At 35.2% G+C, this 19,247-nt stretch overlaps 1 protein-coding gene across 1 annotated transcript in view; it reads right to left on the reverse strand.

Moving 5' to 3' along the window:
• The window catches only part of LOC150108102 (atrial natriuretic peptide-converting enzyme-like), a 201,985-nt gene extending 183,443 nt beyond the window's left edge, over positions 1 to 18,542 (reverse strand). The window contains exon 1 of the mRNA XM_090415588.1: positions 17,701 to 18,542. Coding sequence (XP_090271714.1) covers positions 17,701 to 17,718 — 18 coding nt within the window. The 5' untranslated portion in view covers positions 17,719 to 18,542. The remainder of the gene's footprint in view (positions 1 to 17,700) is intronic.
• Between the last annotated feature and the right edge of the window lie 705 nt (positions 18,543 to 19,247).

Consider the following 19,247-nt stretch of genomic DNA (forward strand, 5'->3'; position numbering starts at 1 on the left):
TGTTAAAGGTCAAGGGAAAAAAAGTTTCATAATCGAATTCCAGCACTCAATAACAGGCTCAGAAGACGGATTAACTACATCTAGCAGGACATTACCAGCTTGCGTTTCCCTGTGTGGTTGAAAAATTTGTTTCCTGTCTCGCATTCTTTATTCGCTAAGGACGACACTAGTTTAAGTATTGGAGGCTTCGGCGAACAATTCAATCGTTTAATAGTCCGACGGGACTATTGTGCCGTAACAAAGGCGTCCGCTACCGCTCCTAGAGTAGACGTCTATAGATTATGTGCCAAAGGCACCTTGCGGGCTGATAATTTTCGGACACTTCATCATTTTTACCGGGAGTTTCATCCCTGGAGTGAGTAAACTGGAATCACAAAAAAATAAGGAAAAAAATAATAATAAAAATAAAAGTAACCAAAGTGATAAAAGTTGAAGAACGAAGAGTAGCCAGGTGACGATAAATGATTACACTATTTGGTCGGGAAGGTGCGCCAAAGAATCCCCCAAAGCGGCCATGATCACAGATTTATTGTCGCATGTTTGCTGATTTTTTTTTCTCCGTATCCTCTATGGAATGGGTTGTCTTCGTGAACATCCCTAAGGGCATTCTTGCAATGGTCACGCGGGAACTATTGAGTTGTCTAGTAGCCAGGTTTCATTAGTCTGTTATTGTCTGGAACGAGAAAGACACGTATTTGTCTGTCACCCGCTATCTACCTTATCGCGTGGTGTCTTTAAGATTGGTAGACTTCGGTAGAGCTTTCCACTTGGTTTATTTCTTTGTAAGAACCATAAAGATAAAGAAAAATGTCATATATATATATACATATATATATATATATATAATATTATTTTTGCTTCATTCCATTTTTTATTATTTTTAATTTACTTTATTCATTATTTTTATTTTTTAAAACCGTAATTAGACTGTCTTTTCCCAATTATTATCAGTAGAGGTCACTGCTTTCTTGCTAAGTAGTGCGCATGCGCAAAACAAGCAATTTAAGGTTTAACGCTTAGGAATTCATACGTGATATGTATAAAAGATTTCTAGATTTGATTGTCACGGGGTTTGTTAACAGGATAATGGACTGATCTCCAGATGTGGATTTTGCTGGGAACAAACAGGAACATAAAGTATGCGAATAAGTAACTTACATTTCAGTGGAATTATGATGTTTAATCACAGCATTAAAAAACAATCTCTAAAAAAATCCTGTATGTAAAAAAAAAAAAAAAAAAAAAGTATGGAAAAGCAGGAGATTGTCAACAATTTAAGAAGCGGAACCAATTGTTTCTTATTACTGATTACTGATAAAATAAATCCATATTATGCATATGGGATTTGTTTTAGGAAATATCGCTTATATTTAAAAGAAAGTGCAGGTAGAATCTCCTCTCCATTTTCGTCCAATGGTACTGAAATTCGTTTTCTGCTTATTTCAAAGCGCCGTAGTTCTTTCATTCGTTTACTTTCACGCTTTAACCATTAAATTTGCGTCCTGTTGAGTATCTGTGGCGAACAAAAGTGTGTAGATCAATAATATTCAACCTAGAACTGGAGTCATAGTAGATCGCATTGTTCTGAATGATTGATGATTCATTAAGTCCGTATTTAGCTTAACGGGCACTGCTATGGACTCTACAACCAAATACCGTGATTAAATATATTACATTTAAAAAAGTGTGTATTTAAATGTCCTATAATAAAACGTCATGTATAAAAAACTATGCGTTTAGCCACATAGTGTGGTCTTATTCTACAAACTACATGCTTTATGTGAGATGTGATATATATATATATATATATATATATATATTATTATATTATATTATTATATTATATTATTATATAATATAATTATTATATTATTATATTATATTATATATATATTATATTATATATATATATATATATATATATATATATATATATATATATATATATATATATATATATATATATATAATAAACATAATAATCAACATTATTATTTTCAAACATAAGGCCCAAAAGTCCGCGTAATTTTCAAATTATGCGTACTTATTTTCGCCGCTATTTGTTTGTTTACTATGTAGTTTATCTCTTATTATAAAAATACATGATATTTGCATGCATGTTTACTATTATAATAGAAATAAATAAGTTACATATTTTTATTTTAAAAATAAAACAAATTAGGAGGGATGTTTGCTGGCTTGGACAGATGGATGATATCGCATTCCATTCTAAAACTAATAGTCTTGGGGTCTAATCCCGGTTATTTAATTCTTTTTCCATGTATGGTCTATTTAATAGATATTTAATTATTTTTCAATGTATGGTCTATTTAACAGTTGTATAGCACTTTGCAGATAACTAAATTATTATAAAACGCATCTCTTTAAATTTTCAAATAAACTATTTAAAAAATTAAAAGGTGTATTTAACATATTTTTGAAATAAATTTTTTGTATTGTTTAGACAAAGTATTTTCCAAATTTAAAGTATTTTACAAAAGTATTTTAATAATTAAGAAAATTTTAATTAATAACATTTAAAAATTATTACAGTTTTCCAATTTTTGATGCTTAATTTTATGATTCATCTAACAATGATATAACATTTATCCATACATAACATGGTTACGAAAGAAGTTATCTAAAAACATAGTTTATTTATGCGAACGTTTTTAGTACATTATTGATTTGACTTCAATTTATTTTCTGCTTGCCGTTAGCGATCTTATTTAGTTTTAATGGCAGTCGATAAATAAATTCCATCAACGGAAAAAGAAGATATATGATTCAATAATATGCATCGCTTTACAATTGTATTAAAATACACAATAGAAAATAAATTTCCTATGTTTGTTCCAAATGAATGCTGTACTTACAATAATAATGCGAAATATAATACTTACCTCCTCATCTCACGCAATGATCTTTGAATGTATAACGTGGAATGAAGATTTGAAATAGTTCTGTTGGCTACCAATTGTTCATTGAACCATTAGCTACGTTTCTGCAATGTTCTAACAGGAAGACACACTGCAGCTAGCTTTGAAAGAGGGAGAGCACAAAGCAGGAAGCAAGAAAAAGGGAAAAAAAGTTAAGGGCGGAGGTAGCTATTTCTCTGTGTGGTTGACAGAGCAAAACTTCACTTGTCCTTGTTCATGGAACATGAGAATATACTCGAGATGTAGATCTTTGTGAGTCTGTCTTGAGTTCAATATCCGTGATTGACCTAAGATATGAAGGCACATAAGCGTAGTACCCATGGATAGGTTGATATCACTGAACTTTCGACATACCGACCTTCGTATTAATAAGAATTCTTTAAATTTAGAAATTATTTTACAAATATATAAATTGTGTATGCGCAGATGATAAAGAGATTTGAATTGACGTCAATTACGCCAGATAATTAAAAAGGAATTTGACAGAGAAGAAACATTTTTATTATTACTTATTAATCAAGTAGAAAAGTATAATAGATTATTAAACTTATATCTATGTATCTATATAATTAAATAATTTTATTTGTTTGATTAAGACAAACTTCAAATTAGGTTTACATATTTTCATGGAAACAGTCTGATCTGCTTGTGTATACCAGGTGGCAGATGTATAAGGTATATCGTCAATACATTATGTTATCAAAAGGGAGGAAGTATGAATACAAAAATCGGATAAAAAATAAATGAACAATCGAATAGACTCGATAATCATTTATTTAGAGCTAAATGCCAAATCAGACTAAATTCTATCAACTAAATAGAGAGTTACTTGTACCGTTTCGAACTGCTTCGCTGAATTTTGCAATTAAAATGATCTAATTGGAATCACATTTGGGGATTCTGCGCAAGTACTGAGGTCACATTTTTATATTTATTTATTTATTATTACTGTTTTTTTATTCAGAAGATGTCCAGTCTCCAAGAAAGGGGCCCATGACGATGTTGTACAGAGGGTGGTATCACGTCGCTTCCCTTCTGTAAAGTGAAACTCTGCTACCTCCATATGAGAGTCATAACTCACCTTCCTTTGAAAGCACTTATCACCATAGACAAGGTCTCAAGCATTGATGAGATTTGGTTGTAAATACCTAATCTAAAGATCACGTTTTTGCAACGAAAGCGCAATTATTGCGATGTCCAAGCAACGGCGCCAGAAAGGCACTCCCACTTTGTAGGCTTCGGATGAATGAAGTTCCTTCAAAAACAAAGTCGATATTTCATCAGCTGAAGATGAGAACTATCCGAGAGGCCTTACAAGTGAACACAGAAGTCAGGCAGATATGTTAGCCTTCGGCTTAATGCATTTGAATTTTTTTTTTTTTTTTTTTTATAATTCTAATCGGATTCTGGTGAAATTTAGCAGTAGCGGTTGGTAGGCTGTTGCTACGAATACAGCATGAGAAAGGGACATAAGTTTGGGAGTATTGGTTGACGCCATTGCCGCTGTATTGTCTCCGAAATAAATGATGATGATTGTATTGATATCGGTAGCAAATCAACAACTTTCAAAACCTGATTCCTACAGTGTTGTTTAAGTCACCTATTGAAAACCCCGAATGGTTGTATGGTCTAAATTGTGAATGCAAATATAATCATCGATGCATCCGGTGAAAGTCTCTGGGACGCTTTCCCACAGAAATGGTCTTACTTGAAATGTGCTGATGATAAGCCTATGTATTTTGGTTGGCAGCGTACCCACTCTTCACCCTGCAGAATTGGCTTCAATCCCACCGTAGGCATGAAGATTTGCAAATCTCATTAGATAGGAGATCAATTTCATCGCTTCATGTCAAATCACCACCACCCTAATTATTGGAAGCATGAAGTTTCTTTTCAAACAGACAGCATCTGTTTGGAGACGTTGCTCTCCCCCCCCCCCCCACACACACACAGTGGAGTACTCCAAATGGATAAAATATATAAGAATTCAAATTTATGACCCTTTTATGAACCATGTTTCTTGAGTAAAACAAGTCTTTCCCATAAGTGAATTCACTTATGGGGAAGACCTGAATAAGTAAGTATTATTCAAAAGTGAATAATGTATATCTTCATTACTTAATTTAGAAAAATAATCATAGATTGAAGATTCAAGTAGTTACTGAAAATTACAACTTACGGCTAGTAATTATGGTGAGTGGCCAAAATATCAGAGGCAACCGTGTGCTAAATAGAACCCATTAATAATACGCGACTAATGACTTGTGGAAGTTCTGAAGCTACCGTCTGTAAATAGAAGGTAGATTGCTTGGAGCCAGTATCGACAGGCATCTGCTAGAAAGAGCAAATCGATGTGAAAGGTAGAGAAACAGAATTGCGAAATCCTGTAGCCATTATGCGATTTGTCATATGACTGCGTAGTTGAATTGGAGGTCTAAAACTGAATTAAGGACGAGGAAGTTTTACTGAATAAAACTTGCGTTGGACACTGTTCTAACATAAGCAAGCAGCTTATGTTAGAACATAAGCTGCTTGTAAGAAGGGACGAAGGAGCATCAGAATTGGTCACCAGAGGACTGGAGAAAGGGTGTATGGAGTGGAAAAGGAAATCCAGTTTCTTTTATTTCGAGTGGACAGAAGAGCATAGTTTCTTGATACTCTTTAGACCCTTGTTAAACGAAGGATTCAATGAGGCCACCCACCTGAACACCGTTGTTGACCAAGTCGATCGCAGATAGCTGATAACTTCTAACAGAATAATCACCCTATATCACGTGTCCTCTAGGAATGATTATAAGAACATTAGGGCCTTAATTGATCGATTCCTTCGGTCACAAGATCTCACTCGCACAGAACAGAGAGTGAGGAACCATATTCAGCTATTCAGCTAGAACTACACGAATTCATATTATATACAGAGGCGTATGATATTCACTGAGCTCGAAAGCACAGAGTCGATATCCCGTTGTTTTGAAGTTGTGGGATTTGAATCTACAAGTTCGATGAAAAAACAAAAAAGTATCATCAGTCTATCTATAGTAGAAAAAAAGAAAACCTTAAAGTAAGCATCAAAATGCCGCGAGCTAGCCATATCTTTTCTCATTAATGCTGTATTAATATCATTTTTCCTAACCTGCGGCTCTCAAATCAAAAACAGGAAGTACTCGGAACAGCTAAAAGAGAGTCGCTAGAGGGGGGGGGGAAGACCTTTCCAGTACTTTTTAAAGGTTGCGACAACTTCACAGAAAGTTGTCGCAAGCAGCAGAAGTAATCAAAGTAAGAAATTTTCAGGAAAGTCTGGGAATAACTTATGCGCAATCACTTTGAAAATTAAAGTCTAATCTGTTTAATGACACCTGACTTTCGTTCGGCAATATCTGGATTTAAATCCCATCTTGGATACAAGGACCGTATAAAGCGCCTTTCAAATGAAGGTAAGTAAGCCAGTTGCTACTCTGCCATCAGTACCACCTGGAAACATTGTTCCACATGACCTTTCACCACTGTGAAAGGTCATGCGGAACACTCGTGGATTTAATCAGCAATTTCCGGACTCACTAGCCATTTTTTTTCTCAGTTTCTTGGAAGGCAATCATTCTCGTTTGCGAGTGACTGCCAATGAAATTAGTTAGTCTCATATAAAGGTAGATTAGACTGAGTCTTTGTTGCTTTAGCTGTGATTTTTATTTTCTCAACATCAGTACTACGGATGGGCAGATAGGGAAAGAAAAACTTGTTTACACTGAAATTGAAAAAAATGCAGACTGTACACTTTAGGGAAGTGGGAAGGTTGTTTTCCAAAAAATAATAATAAAGAGCGAGCGAGAGATTGAAAGAATGAAGAAGAAATATTTGAATTTCTCTCTCTGGTCCTTTTTTAATCTACTAATCACCTTTTGCTAACGATGTTGTGTTGTGCTCTCCTTTCTTTCAACATTAACCTGATTTTCTACTGATTTTTATTCCTTTCGTGAAGGAATAAAATTAAGCACTGTTGAGTTCATAAACTAAGCAGGGAAATGCAAAATCTGAAAAGCTCTTTACAATGCGTACAATAACCTTAAAAGCCTTTGTTTATATTGATCACATCATCTAAATGCGATTAATGCAAACACGTTTGTCAAAAATTAATATTCATGAGATTTAATAACTTAAACCCTTTAGCCTGATATTAAAGAAATAATTAATTAACCTTTCTTAAAACTCATTTATTTAATAAAAATTTAAGAAATAATTATATATTCATTATAATTATATAATTGAAATATAATTATTTTATTTACTCTAAATTATTTATTCATATATCTTATTTTCACACGGTATTGAAATGATTGGTTTGTATTTTGTTCGAAACAACATACTGGTAACTTTCAATATGGCTGAGCACTTGACAATATCATCTCCTTTGCTAACGACAGCGAAATATTTCGTAGATGACATTTTCGATATACGACTTTGTAATTATATTTGCGGTATATTTTTCTAATTGCAAAGATAGATTACTTTCTACAAATGTAGATTTATTTAATAATAATTCAAGTATTATTACGGTACAACTATCATTAGTAGTAGAACTTGTAATGATAGTATTAGTATCTTGCATTATATTAAATGATCTATTTGTGAAATATAATGGATTATTGATTCAAAACTACACATGATTTCTATAAATAAAAATTAACAAGCGAACAATATTTGTCATTCCAGAATTTAATGAATATTGTGCATGTCATCTTCGAAATTACTATTTACATAATGGTTTGGGGAAGATTTCTGATTTAAAATCATTTAAAAAAAAAAGTAAATAAAGGCTAACTGTAACTGAATAATTTGTTTTTTAGGAAGCTCTGTTTTATACGATTGCACCGTTATCATTTTCTAAATAGAAAAATAGTTTTTTATATTTTTTGATGATTTTAATCAACTAATAGATCTCATGTATTCGTCCACAGGCTGTTATGTGATATTATTGTTTATACTGAATTTAATGATGCGATTGTTAGAAGAGGCTTGCACGAGATGCTATTAAGTTTGCGGTAGTGGTTGGTCTGCTAGCAAACAGAACTCATTCCAATGAAATCGAGTTTTCTGCTATTAAGATTAATGGCATTCTTTGTTCTTTTTTTTTTTCACTTCACTAACATGGGATTTCTTTTATTTTCTTTCGTCCTGTCTAAATTAATACCAAACTACTTCAGCTTATTTCAACCTTGTTGAGTCTTAATGGCGCAGAAGTAAAAGTTAACCCTCTCGACTCACCCACTGGGGTTTCTCGAAGCGTTTTGCAATAAACTGTATGGCCACGTAAGGGAAAAATCGATCTATTTAAATACTCCACGTGTGTCTGTGTGTATTATTTATTGTATTCCCAGTATCTGAACTGTTCTCTCAAAGGAATATTTCGGTTTTCGTCAGCTTCATTAATCTTGCAGGCAGCACGCTAGGTTAAGCAATCGAGATTACTAGCTGACTGATGAACATGTCTTAGCTGTCAGAGATACAGATGAACTGGGATTTCTCCTAAGTCGCCCTTCAGGCACTATAAGAACTTTCCTAACACCCCTGCGAGAACCCACCGTATATTTTCGGCGTCCACCAAATATCGACTGTTCTCAACAAAGAAAAATATTTGTGACTGAATTCTTTTTTTTTTTTTTTTTCAAATATACTATTACCTTTCTGAGTTCAGGGGGAAGGGGGCCCCCAAGAAGCAGTTATTCGTTCTTTAATAATCAGCGAATTAAATAGTGGTGTAAAGTTTTATTGTCTAGTATTTTATCCATTGCTTTGTGACAATTTTGGCATCATGTCTCTTTGTAGTACCTTAATAGATAAATTAATATTGCAGAAGAAAATATGCATATAATGCTATTGTACTTTTCTTTTCTTTTACGAATTATTTATAAATTTCATATTTAAAAAAATACAAGATTATAATATTTGTTTTTATTAATATTGTAAAATAGATGTTATATGATGATATTTTTAATATAGTCGTTTATGTTATTATACACCAATATATTTTAATTATAATGTTTATGAAGAGTAATCTGCAAATATATTACTAACAATTGAAAGCCGTTGGGATATGTGATATTTCATAAGAGATGGTATGGTATATCTAAATAAATGAATCTAAATGAATGAAATGTTAAAACTAGACACGTAATTGAAAGAAAATTAAGTAATTAAAACTAAAAAGATAAATGCATTATATGAAATGATAAATATGATGGGTTGAAATTGCTATTAGCGAATTAAAAAACAAATGAGCAAAAACGAGGTGTAATTATCATTGAGAAGAAAGGTGAAACGCGAATTGCGTAACAATGGTAAAGTAATTACGTTAGAAGCTACAATCTCGATCTAAAAAGATGCCTTACGTGTGTACCTGATTGGCTTCTTCAGTCAACTGAGAATTTACACACGTGACGTTCTATAGAAATGTCACCCAAGACACGATGTTGTCCATTCGCTTTCTTTCTTCGTTCCTTCCCCTATTTCCCAACTCCCCTCCCCCACCGTGTGTTAAAGTGTCACTTGAAGGTAGGAACACCGATAAAGATCACAATAAAAACAAAGCGATGTCTCTCTTTCGCTGAAGTTTCACTTAGCCGTAATGGTAAACCTGAAGTCTGGCGTCTTTACGGATGACTTCCACTTCCGGCAGCTGCTTTGTTACGCCAGGTGAGCTCGTGAGACTCGAACAACACGGCGATGATTGTAAATAGTAAGGACAGAGAATAGATTGGTGTCTGGGGCGTTAGGCGAATGCACGTGAACACACGACCAGAAATAAAAATGGGTTAGGTACCATCTTCAGACAATGTGCGCACCTAGTCTTCAGCACAAACACACCTTCCCGCAAGGTGGCGCTGAAAAGATAAACGGATTTTTAAAATTACAAGAAACGAAGGCGCAAAAACAAATTCAAAAGTACTCAAAGGTATTTGTGAGTTATTTGAATAGAATAAGTATTTCATAAATATAGTAAGAGACAAAAAAAAACCTCGAGGGGAAAACTGATGGGGTATTTGCATTTCTTCTTAGATAAGGACTTACTTGCTTGTCATAGCGCTACTAGCACAAGATTTGGCTTTCTTGTTAGTCTCCAAATAAGGACTAGTCCTAAAACTGTGACAAAATGGGTGTCAATTTTTTGAGCTTTATAGTTAAAGCCTTTTAGCTACAAAACTAGTTGGAATTTTGGCCTAAGTAACTAAAGCTATGAGGAGTGTATTATGTATATTAATGGCTTGAGTTCTCCAGTCAGTTTTTCTGTTTTTTTTTGGGGGGGGGGATGAAAAACCCCGAGTTTCCGGGAGAAAATACCATGTGAACATTTTATGAGTCTGACTAACTCAATTAGAAGATGTACAGAATTCACATACTAGATGAAATTGTCGGTTTTTAATCATTTATAATTTATTTATAATACAATTATTTTCCCATTCTCTTCTTCTTCAAGTGTCGTCCCCTAAAAGGAGGTTGGCAACCATGTCAGGGAACTTTTTTCCTTTCTTTTTCTGCTCTGGAACATTTATGGTAATTCAAACTAGTCCAGTCATTAATGTCTTCAAACCACATTCTCCTGGGTCTACCTCTCTCTCTTTCTCCATCCAGTTTCCCTTCTAATATTAATTTCTGAACGCTTTCTTGTTTAGTTAGATGTCCAAAATATTAAAGTCTTCGTTATGTCCATTCTCAGGACACATATAATTGATAGACACAGACATATGACACCGGAGCATTATACTAGTGATAGGATTCTCTTTACCAAAGCTTATTTCTATTCCTTTTGCACCGGTTATTGTAGACTAGATCTATTTTTATATATCTGATAATCATTTGCGTTTTAAAAATATTTAAAAAAAAATCGAGAAATGTGTAGAACGTTTCCTATCTAACAAACAGCATACAATACTCCTCTTAGGATTCTTACTGTGTGCTAATCAAGGCTGACAGCGTAAATGTGTTTCAGATGAAGCGTTCTACTGGCTGTTTTATCATGTTGTTGCCGATTACAACCTTTCTCTGCCAGGAAAAGATTAACGAGGTATTTAGCCCAAGAGACCAGGTGATTTTGCCCGTTAGTGGGCAAGCATTAGCTCGAATAATTTATATATCAGCCGTAAGCTATTGGAATGATCAGACTTTAATATTTCACCTGAAGCCTGTGATCAGTCTGGATGCGTTTATATACTTGATGACGTCATCTGTGCGTGCTGAAAGGATTATTTAGAGATGTTGAATTCGATAAGGAGAGAGAGAGTAGGAAAGAAAAGTCACCATAGATAAATAGTTATCAGAAAAGGAACATAATAGAAGTAAGATAGATGGACAGATTCTAAGAAAAGGAGTTATATTCTTAATGATCGGTGCGTTTATAGTCTCGATAATTCAGATGAGGCGTTTTATTCATGAGGGACGAAATTAATTTGCATAATCGTAAATTCACCTTTGCCCTATTTACTCTCACATTCTTGTGGCATATTCGGGAAAAGAATGAAGTATTTCGTACGGGAATAAATAATACCTTCATTCTATTTCGTTAAAGCATTCTCTTCTGTTCGCACGGTGGTTACCATAGTAACGACAATAGCTAATACCACGTTTCGTCAACTCTATGTTGTTGCCTTGAACGTAATGCATATGTATTATAGAAGTCCACTGGTATAAGTACATACTATTTTGCTCATAGCTCACTGACCCTGTAAGCTTTTCAATAATAATGCGGATTAAAATAGCTCACTAATCCTCAACCTATGTAAAAAAAGCAAGAATATAGCGAGAGAGAGAGAGAGAGAATTCCCCCCCCCCCCTTTTTTTTAAGGCAATGGAATGTTACACCAAAATGTCGTGAATTCTTGACATTCCCTTTTGGCAAAGAAAAATACACACAAAGACTGTCAAGTAGGCGGTAAGTCAGCGTTAACTGGCAGGAAAAAAAACGAACCAAATGATCACCTTTTTTTTCTTTTATTTCTTTTTCTTTTTCTTTTTTACCAACTATGGTATGCTTAGAGAAAAGATAAGAATTCTGTAAGGTTTAAATGATTAAAAGGTTTATATTGAGAACTGCTTCAGGGATATATTTTCATTGAAATATATTCCTATTGAAAGATTCGCCTTCTACTTCCTGCGACACCCTCACAAACTCCATCGCAGACAAGTAGAAAAACCGGTTTAGCAAAAATCACAGTTGATTACGAGCTATATTTTAAGTTGGCTTGCAAACAGAACTTGCGTGTTTGGAACGAAGAAAGAGGCCAAATTACACTCCTCTAAAATGTTTTCTGAAGGCCAGTGATCTTCTTTCTTTTTCTTTTCTTTCCCCTTTGCTGCCCCCCCCCCCCACGAAAAGGTGTGTTGGGAACGAATCAGAGTATTATGGCCTCGTCTAACTCGTTTGCAAACCCGCTGGTGTGCCAGTAAGCTACACAAGACCCCGTTTTTCCATGTTCTATTGTGGGTCAGGTATTGCACATGTCACAGGAAACAAAAACCACTTTCGCATCCATAAACATTACTAATTGCTAATAATAAATACAGCCTATACATATGTATAGCTTTATATTAACGTTCTTGATGCCTCTGTACAGATTTCAGAGATATACATGTTTGCGGATTTGTATGTATTTATTGCGATAAAGGAATGCATAATATCTTGTCTGTATTCTTTCAAAATTCTGCATTTATAGGTTAACTGACCGTGCATAATAAGAATAGGACTATATCATGTTTATAGTCCTATTCTTACTGGTTCTATCTATACCATAATTTTAATCAAACACTAACAGAACTAGAGCTGGCTTTGCTTTAAACATGAAATATGATTCATTGCGCAAAGATAAAAATAGTTTTCTTATTAAATAGTGTAGTAAATATAAAATAATTAAAAATTGAACTATTAATTTAATTAGAAATAACAATATTTCTTTAACTATATTTTAATTTTTATGCACCTTATACAAACGTATTTATATTACTGGTAATTTACTAACGTCCATTCATTGTGTTTGTTGTGAAGTGGTAGTATACCCTTGGAGGGTAATAGATGGCAATGCTGTAGCCAATGAAGTTCTAACTGAGGCTCGGCTATTGCTGTTACTCTCCTGCCATGATCAGAGCTTTAATAGCTCAATAACACCTTATCCCTACGCTGTCCTCTACAGATAACGGGGAAGATGAAAAGCATTCTTGCTTCGCCCCCTTTAAGCCAGCCCTTATAAGGACTATTGTGTTTGTGGTCGTTAGAACTTCAGGCTTCCACAAGATGTACTTAACAATGTCTGTACTGAAATAATCATTTAGTCTTTTCACTGTTATTGCCCTCTCTCGGTGTGGGTGTGTGAGAGAGAGAGAGAGAGAATCAGAAGAATTTCCTTTTATTTATTGGGATATTCACTTTTAAACGGACGCAAACTGCTCGGAAGTGAAGTGTTTTTCTCGCCTTCATTTCCACAAAGCATCTGAAAAATATCTTTTGCGATTCAACGACTACACTGGCACTTTACGGGGGCTTCTTTTGTGCATCTCTCAACATAGTTTATCTTTCCGCCTTTCTTCCTTAGACGCATTCTGTCATTGAGAACTTGGCATGGCCCAAACGCTCCAGTCGTATGAACACATTACTTCAGTAGCCATTTACTGCAATGTCCGGCCTGTTATAATTATTTGAATTGGTGCCTAAATAATGAAATTTCAGATAACATCTCTATCTATCTATTAGCATTTTTTTCTTTACGTTCTTTTATCTGCTCGGAGTTTATTTCTTGAATTAATTTTTGCCATATTATATCAGACCTAATGATAAATATGCCACCCCATCTTTTTATCTCTAACTTTAGAAGGAAATGTCTCATATAGTACATCACACGACACATGCGCGCGCACACTCAGCACAAGATTAAGCAAATTGGTGATCTCCACGTATCAGTAATGGCATACCATTCAACATAACAATAAGTAAATATCAATTAAAACGAATAAAGAAATCATCAAGAGATTGCCTTCAACAATTAACTATTGGAGTAAATGCTCGGATAGATGGATGTTGCAATAATGGAATGTCTGACATATTTTTTTGGTTAATTTTACTCTATCGATTCATTCACTCGAAGATCACCAAAACCTTATTCTGAACGTTACGTTCAACACTGAAAAATACGATCATGGAATTTCTTTGTTGTATCTTCTTACCGTGAATTGTTTCGCTTGAAGAAGCTTTGCAGAGACTTATCGGAACGTCTTATTTTTTTGTCAGAAATCAATACGATCACGACCATTCTTTGATGGATTTTATCCCCCATCCGTTGGTGTCTCACAGCTTTTTGATTTGCGAAGAAGCAACTCCCCATGACTGTTTGAGAGAGAGTTTCTGAAGCTGAAGACGACCTGTTTATTACGCGCGTACATTGGAAGGCCCATTGAGTGCTAAGCATCGTAGCTCTTACAATTCTTTGACCTTAAGAAAAGCTACTTGCTTTCCCCATACGTAGTTTTTGACGGACAGACAAAGTTGGCACAATCCTTGCCGACTTTCCTCGCTAATACATTACGACTTTCCCTCCGGATTAAAAGGCACGATGTTACGTCCAACCGGATTACCGTGTACACAGCTTCCTAATAGCACACTTTAGCCTTAACGAAACGAAAGTTTCCATTGGTTAGTGAACGGAAATAAGAACACGTGTTTGTTGTCTAAGTAAAGGATTTTTTTTTTATGTGTGTGTGTTCTTTGATTCGGAATCTGAAACTGCTGTCTGCTCATCGCGTGTGACATCTTTGGTAAACAGCAGAAAAAGTAATCGATGAGATCAAAGCTCTAGGGAAGGATGAGAATAAATCCCAGTCAAGGAATCTTCGATTTATAGGATTTTTTAAAAGGTTTCTCTAATAATTAATGTATGTGAATTTATCGATTATACAAAGTTATGAGTGATGTGCGTTATTTTTAACGATATTTTTTACATGGTATTATTTTTATCGTTAATGTTCAGAACAGCCACCAGAGGGCACCAAACTGCAAAGTATACTTCCATAAATTTTCCACGTAGCAAGATTGTGGATTTTCGAGATGAAATCAATACACCACTTTCTTTACTTTTTTTTTTTTTTTTTCCAGTTCTTATAATTCGTGGTTTTTAAATAATTTCACGTTTAGTCGTATTTTTATATCTTCATTTGATTTATTTATTTTTATAAATCAAATAGTGCACATATTTATGAATTCTCTTGCCTTTATAAAGATATATTACAGTTCCATTGTACTTAAATATCTAGGTTTTTTTTTTATTTTTCTTTAAATGTATTTAAAATACTCTTAGAATAATTGCACATTTCTTTAGCTGTTCTTCCTAAATTGAGGCCTGTTTGTTATATAATTAGCTATTAGTTTGAAGAATTGTTGATGTATAAATAAACATGGTATTGGTTCAAGTCCTCTTTGGACAGTCTTACATAAAACAGTTTAATGATGTTACGGGCGTATTCATTGAAATTTGGGTCGTTACGTCCCTTAACAACTCATCGTTACTAAACTTCCGGTTGAATTACGTCTGCAATTTGTTAGTGTCGCCACTTATTTGTCACGTGCTGTCTGCGTTCGGAAATCCACTGGGTTTAGCGTTCATCTTTTTAATGATCTCAATATTAAGAACTTTATCTAACATAAACTACTTTTAAAAAGTGTCTTTTAAGAAAAACAAACAAATAAAATTCTAGTATACTTAATATGGTTGTTCAAAAAAATGAAAGAATACTTCAAAATCTATCAATCTTTAAAGATTAATTAGAATTTAATAATACACCATTAATCTTTAAAAACAATAGATATATAAATATCTTAATTATAATTAAAATATAATTAGGGAATGAACAATCGACCGTGAGATGCGGTGATTGATTCATTCAATCCAATACCCTTGGAAGGTAATGGATGGCAATGCTGTAGCCAATGAAGTTTTAACTGAGGCTCGGCTATTGCTGTTACCCTCCTGCCATGATCAGAGCTTTAATTTAATAGCTCAATAACACCTTATCCCTACACTGTCCTCTACAGATAACGGGGAATATGAAAAGCATTCTTGCTTCGCCCCTTTAAGCCAGTCCTTATAAGGACTATATAAATATAAATATAATTAAGTCCTTTTTAGGACTTCCAGGGTAACAAATGGCAATGCTGTAGCAAATGAAGTTTTAACTGAGGCCTATTGCCGCTACCCGGCCATGACTAGAGCTTTTTAGCTCAACAACACTCCATCCACACAGATTTAATTCATTCAGATGACGGGATAAAGAGTCAAGGACTCAGTCCATCACCCAGTTCTTTTAAGAACTTTAAGAAATATAATTAAGATGGATTAATACCCTTGGAGGATAATGGATGGCAATGCTGTAACCAATGAAGTTCTAACTGAGGTTCGGCTATTGCTGTTACCCTCCTGCCATGATCACAGCTTTAATAGCTCAATAACACCTTATCCCTACACTGTCCTCTACAGATAACGGGGAAGATGAAAAGCATTCTTGCTTCGCCCCTTTAAGCCAGTCCTTATAAGGATAAGAAATATTTTTAGACATTTAAATATTCTTTATCTTATCTTATCATAGCAAGCATTCTTTCCAAGTAAATAAAATGTTAATAATATAAATGTAGTAAATGTTACGAACTATAAAGTGTAATTTTATTAAATAACAGTATTCAAGTAATATACTGTATATCTTAATATTTTATATTATATTATATATAAGTTTCCTGCACATGCCCTTGATGGTATGATGGTATATATCAGGAAATTGATAATAATGATGAAGATATATGTTATTGTTATTTATATATTATTTTATGTTATGTTATTATCAATTATAAATAACCATTGGATTTAAGAATTATTCGTAGAGCTGGTGGGGGGGGGGGGTAAAATTGTCAAAGGACTAAGCAAAAATACAAATATCTTGTAAAAGAGATTGATCAAAATTTATATTTGATATTTTTATAGGTTATGTCTATTCTATACTTGTACAAAATAATAAAGAAAAACTGGAAACAATGAACTTGCCTGTCTGGATTTTTTTTAATAAACCAGTTCATAAAAGTACATACAATTGTCTTCGTTCTGTATGTTAAGCAGTTGTAATTGGACAAGTTCCCTGGGAGACTAGCATTTCACCATATCTCACACTCAAAAAAGTCGATAGCCACATTTCTCTTTCGCGTCTTATGTTTCTCCCAATAATTACCTAGCGAAGGTGTTTCGCCATGTGAAGGGTTCTTCTGATACCAGAAGAACAAGTCTGACAACCTATTTCATCGGTACGCTGTTCGTGTAAGATTCGTTCTTTACCAAACTGGTTGTCCTCCTTTGTAAAGTTCTCGTTGTGAAAATACACTGTCGCACAGTAAATGGGCTATAATAGGAAAAATAAATGTTTCTCACACCCCTCTAACAGGAAGCTATCTTTACCTCAACAGAATTTAACTCCGTTGTACATCGAAAGGAGCATAAACATAATTTTAAAAGTGCTGGCTCTCACCACATGTTTATCCAATACATCGATTGGATTTCCTTCAGTGAAAAGACAAATAGGGTTAATACAACAGGCTATTAGCAACAAAAAGTTGCTGTTTTGTACGTCGGTGCCCGATCAATGTCGGCAGTTGAATTGTATTATTTCTAGATACAGCTTATCAAGAATGACACACACACACACACACACACACACACACACACACACACACACATTGAATATGACTTACCTGCATTTCTTGTGGCATGTCCGTTTGTTCTTCAGCCTAGAGGTTTTTCTTTTTCAACACAGAATTGTCGACGAGTAGGTGGATCACAAGGTCATTGGGATTTGGGAGAAGTTAAAAAATAAAATCACTTATAATTCAAACCTCAAGTGTTGTAGAGCTTCATCCGCTCGGTTGGCTGACGAAACCCGAGGGCACCTTTTTTTCCGTTGGATTTGAACAGGATGCCGGATGAGTCGATAGACCACTCTAGCAGGGTGTCCTCAATCCAGAGAGTGTATACAAATACGGATGGAGTCCCGCTGTTTTATCCGTCACGTGGTATATATACAACGAGCAGGTGCTAACAGCGACTCGTAAAAACTATTACATTTGAAAAATACAGCATCAGCGAGAGAGGATGATTCGTAATGATGGTTGTCATGGTAACCGGCAGGCAAGAACACACGAAAATAAGTTCCAAAACAAAAATAAATGCAAGCAACGGATTCCAGCGATGTCTTTGCCAGTGAAGTATTCCCACACTTCCTCACCAGTCAGTTGCATCAAAGAAGGGGGGGGGGGTTGCGACACTGCGACAAGATTGACAGAAACGAGCAGTTACTACCCGGAGCCGGACTAGCGTGCGTTCTCAGGCACCGTTTCAGTTCCGTCGTGCTACCCACGAGCGACTGAGAGACAGCCGTAGACAATGACCTTTTTACTTGACTCCGTCATTGTCGGATGCCACGAGCGAAAGAGGCTACCGCCACCACGTCGAGCAGAGAGTGTATTTTATTTTGGTATTTTTTTTCTCTTTCTTTCTCTCTCTCTCTCTCTCTTTCTTTTTCCGTTTCGCCGTTAGAGTGTGTGCCTTCTTTCCCTTCGTCACCAGCGCGCGCGCGCGCTTCTCTCTTGGCTTGTGATCAGCGAACTGGAGAGGTCGGCGGGAAGCAGCGGCGGCAGCAGCAGCACCAGTGGAGATGTTGAACCTGCGCACCAAATACGAGGAGCGTTCGGAGCGACGTTTCCGATTTGACGAACGTTTGCGCCAACCTCAACAGTTTCGGAAGGGGGGGAAAGATTAACGCGTAATCTTATTCAGATGACAAGACTTAATGAATGACAATTAGGAAGGGGGGGGGATAGAAAGAACATCGGCTGGGGGGAAAAAAAAGCGCCAAGATAAACACCTTAATGACGTATAGGTGCGAACTCTCCGTGACGATTTTCGTTAGCACTCCGAACCTTGCGGGAAGCAAGTAAGTGGATAAGTGTTTATCGAGAACTTGAACGTAATTAGGAACCAGCAAGGACGTCGAGTGTAGAGCTGGGTGCAAGAAGAATCCCACATCCTTTAACGGAGGTGGATTGGTTTTTGCGTGTTCAGCAGAGGTGGGTTGTGTTGAATGTCGGGAATTCTCGTGTGGTCGGTGAGAAGGAACGCGAATGCGCTCAAAGATCGGCTTACTTTAATGAGCCTTAGTACCAGCACTTTATACTCAGACTGGGAATAACTCATAGGAAAAGTCTGTAGGCAGCTACAGCATTTCAAAGGCAATCTGATTTGC

Source organism: Typopeltis vanoorti, chromosome 3 (genome assembly GCF_054136105.1).
Source record: "Typopeltis vanoorti isolate ZY-2024b chromosome 3, IOZ_Tvanoo_1.0, whole genome shotgun sequence".
Lineage (NCBI taxonomy): Eukaryota > Metazoa > Arthropoda > Arachnida > Uropygi > Thelyphonidae > Typopeltis > Typopeltis vanoorti.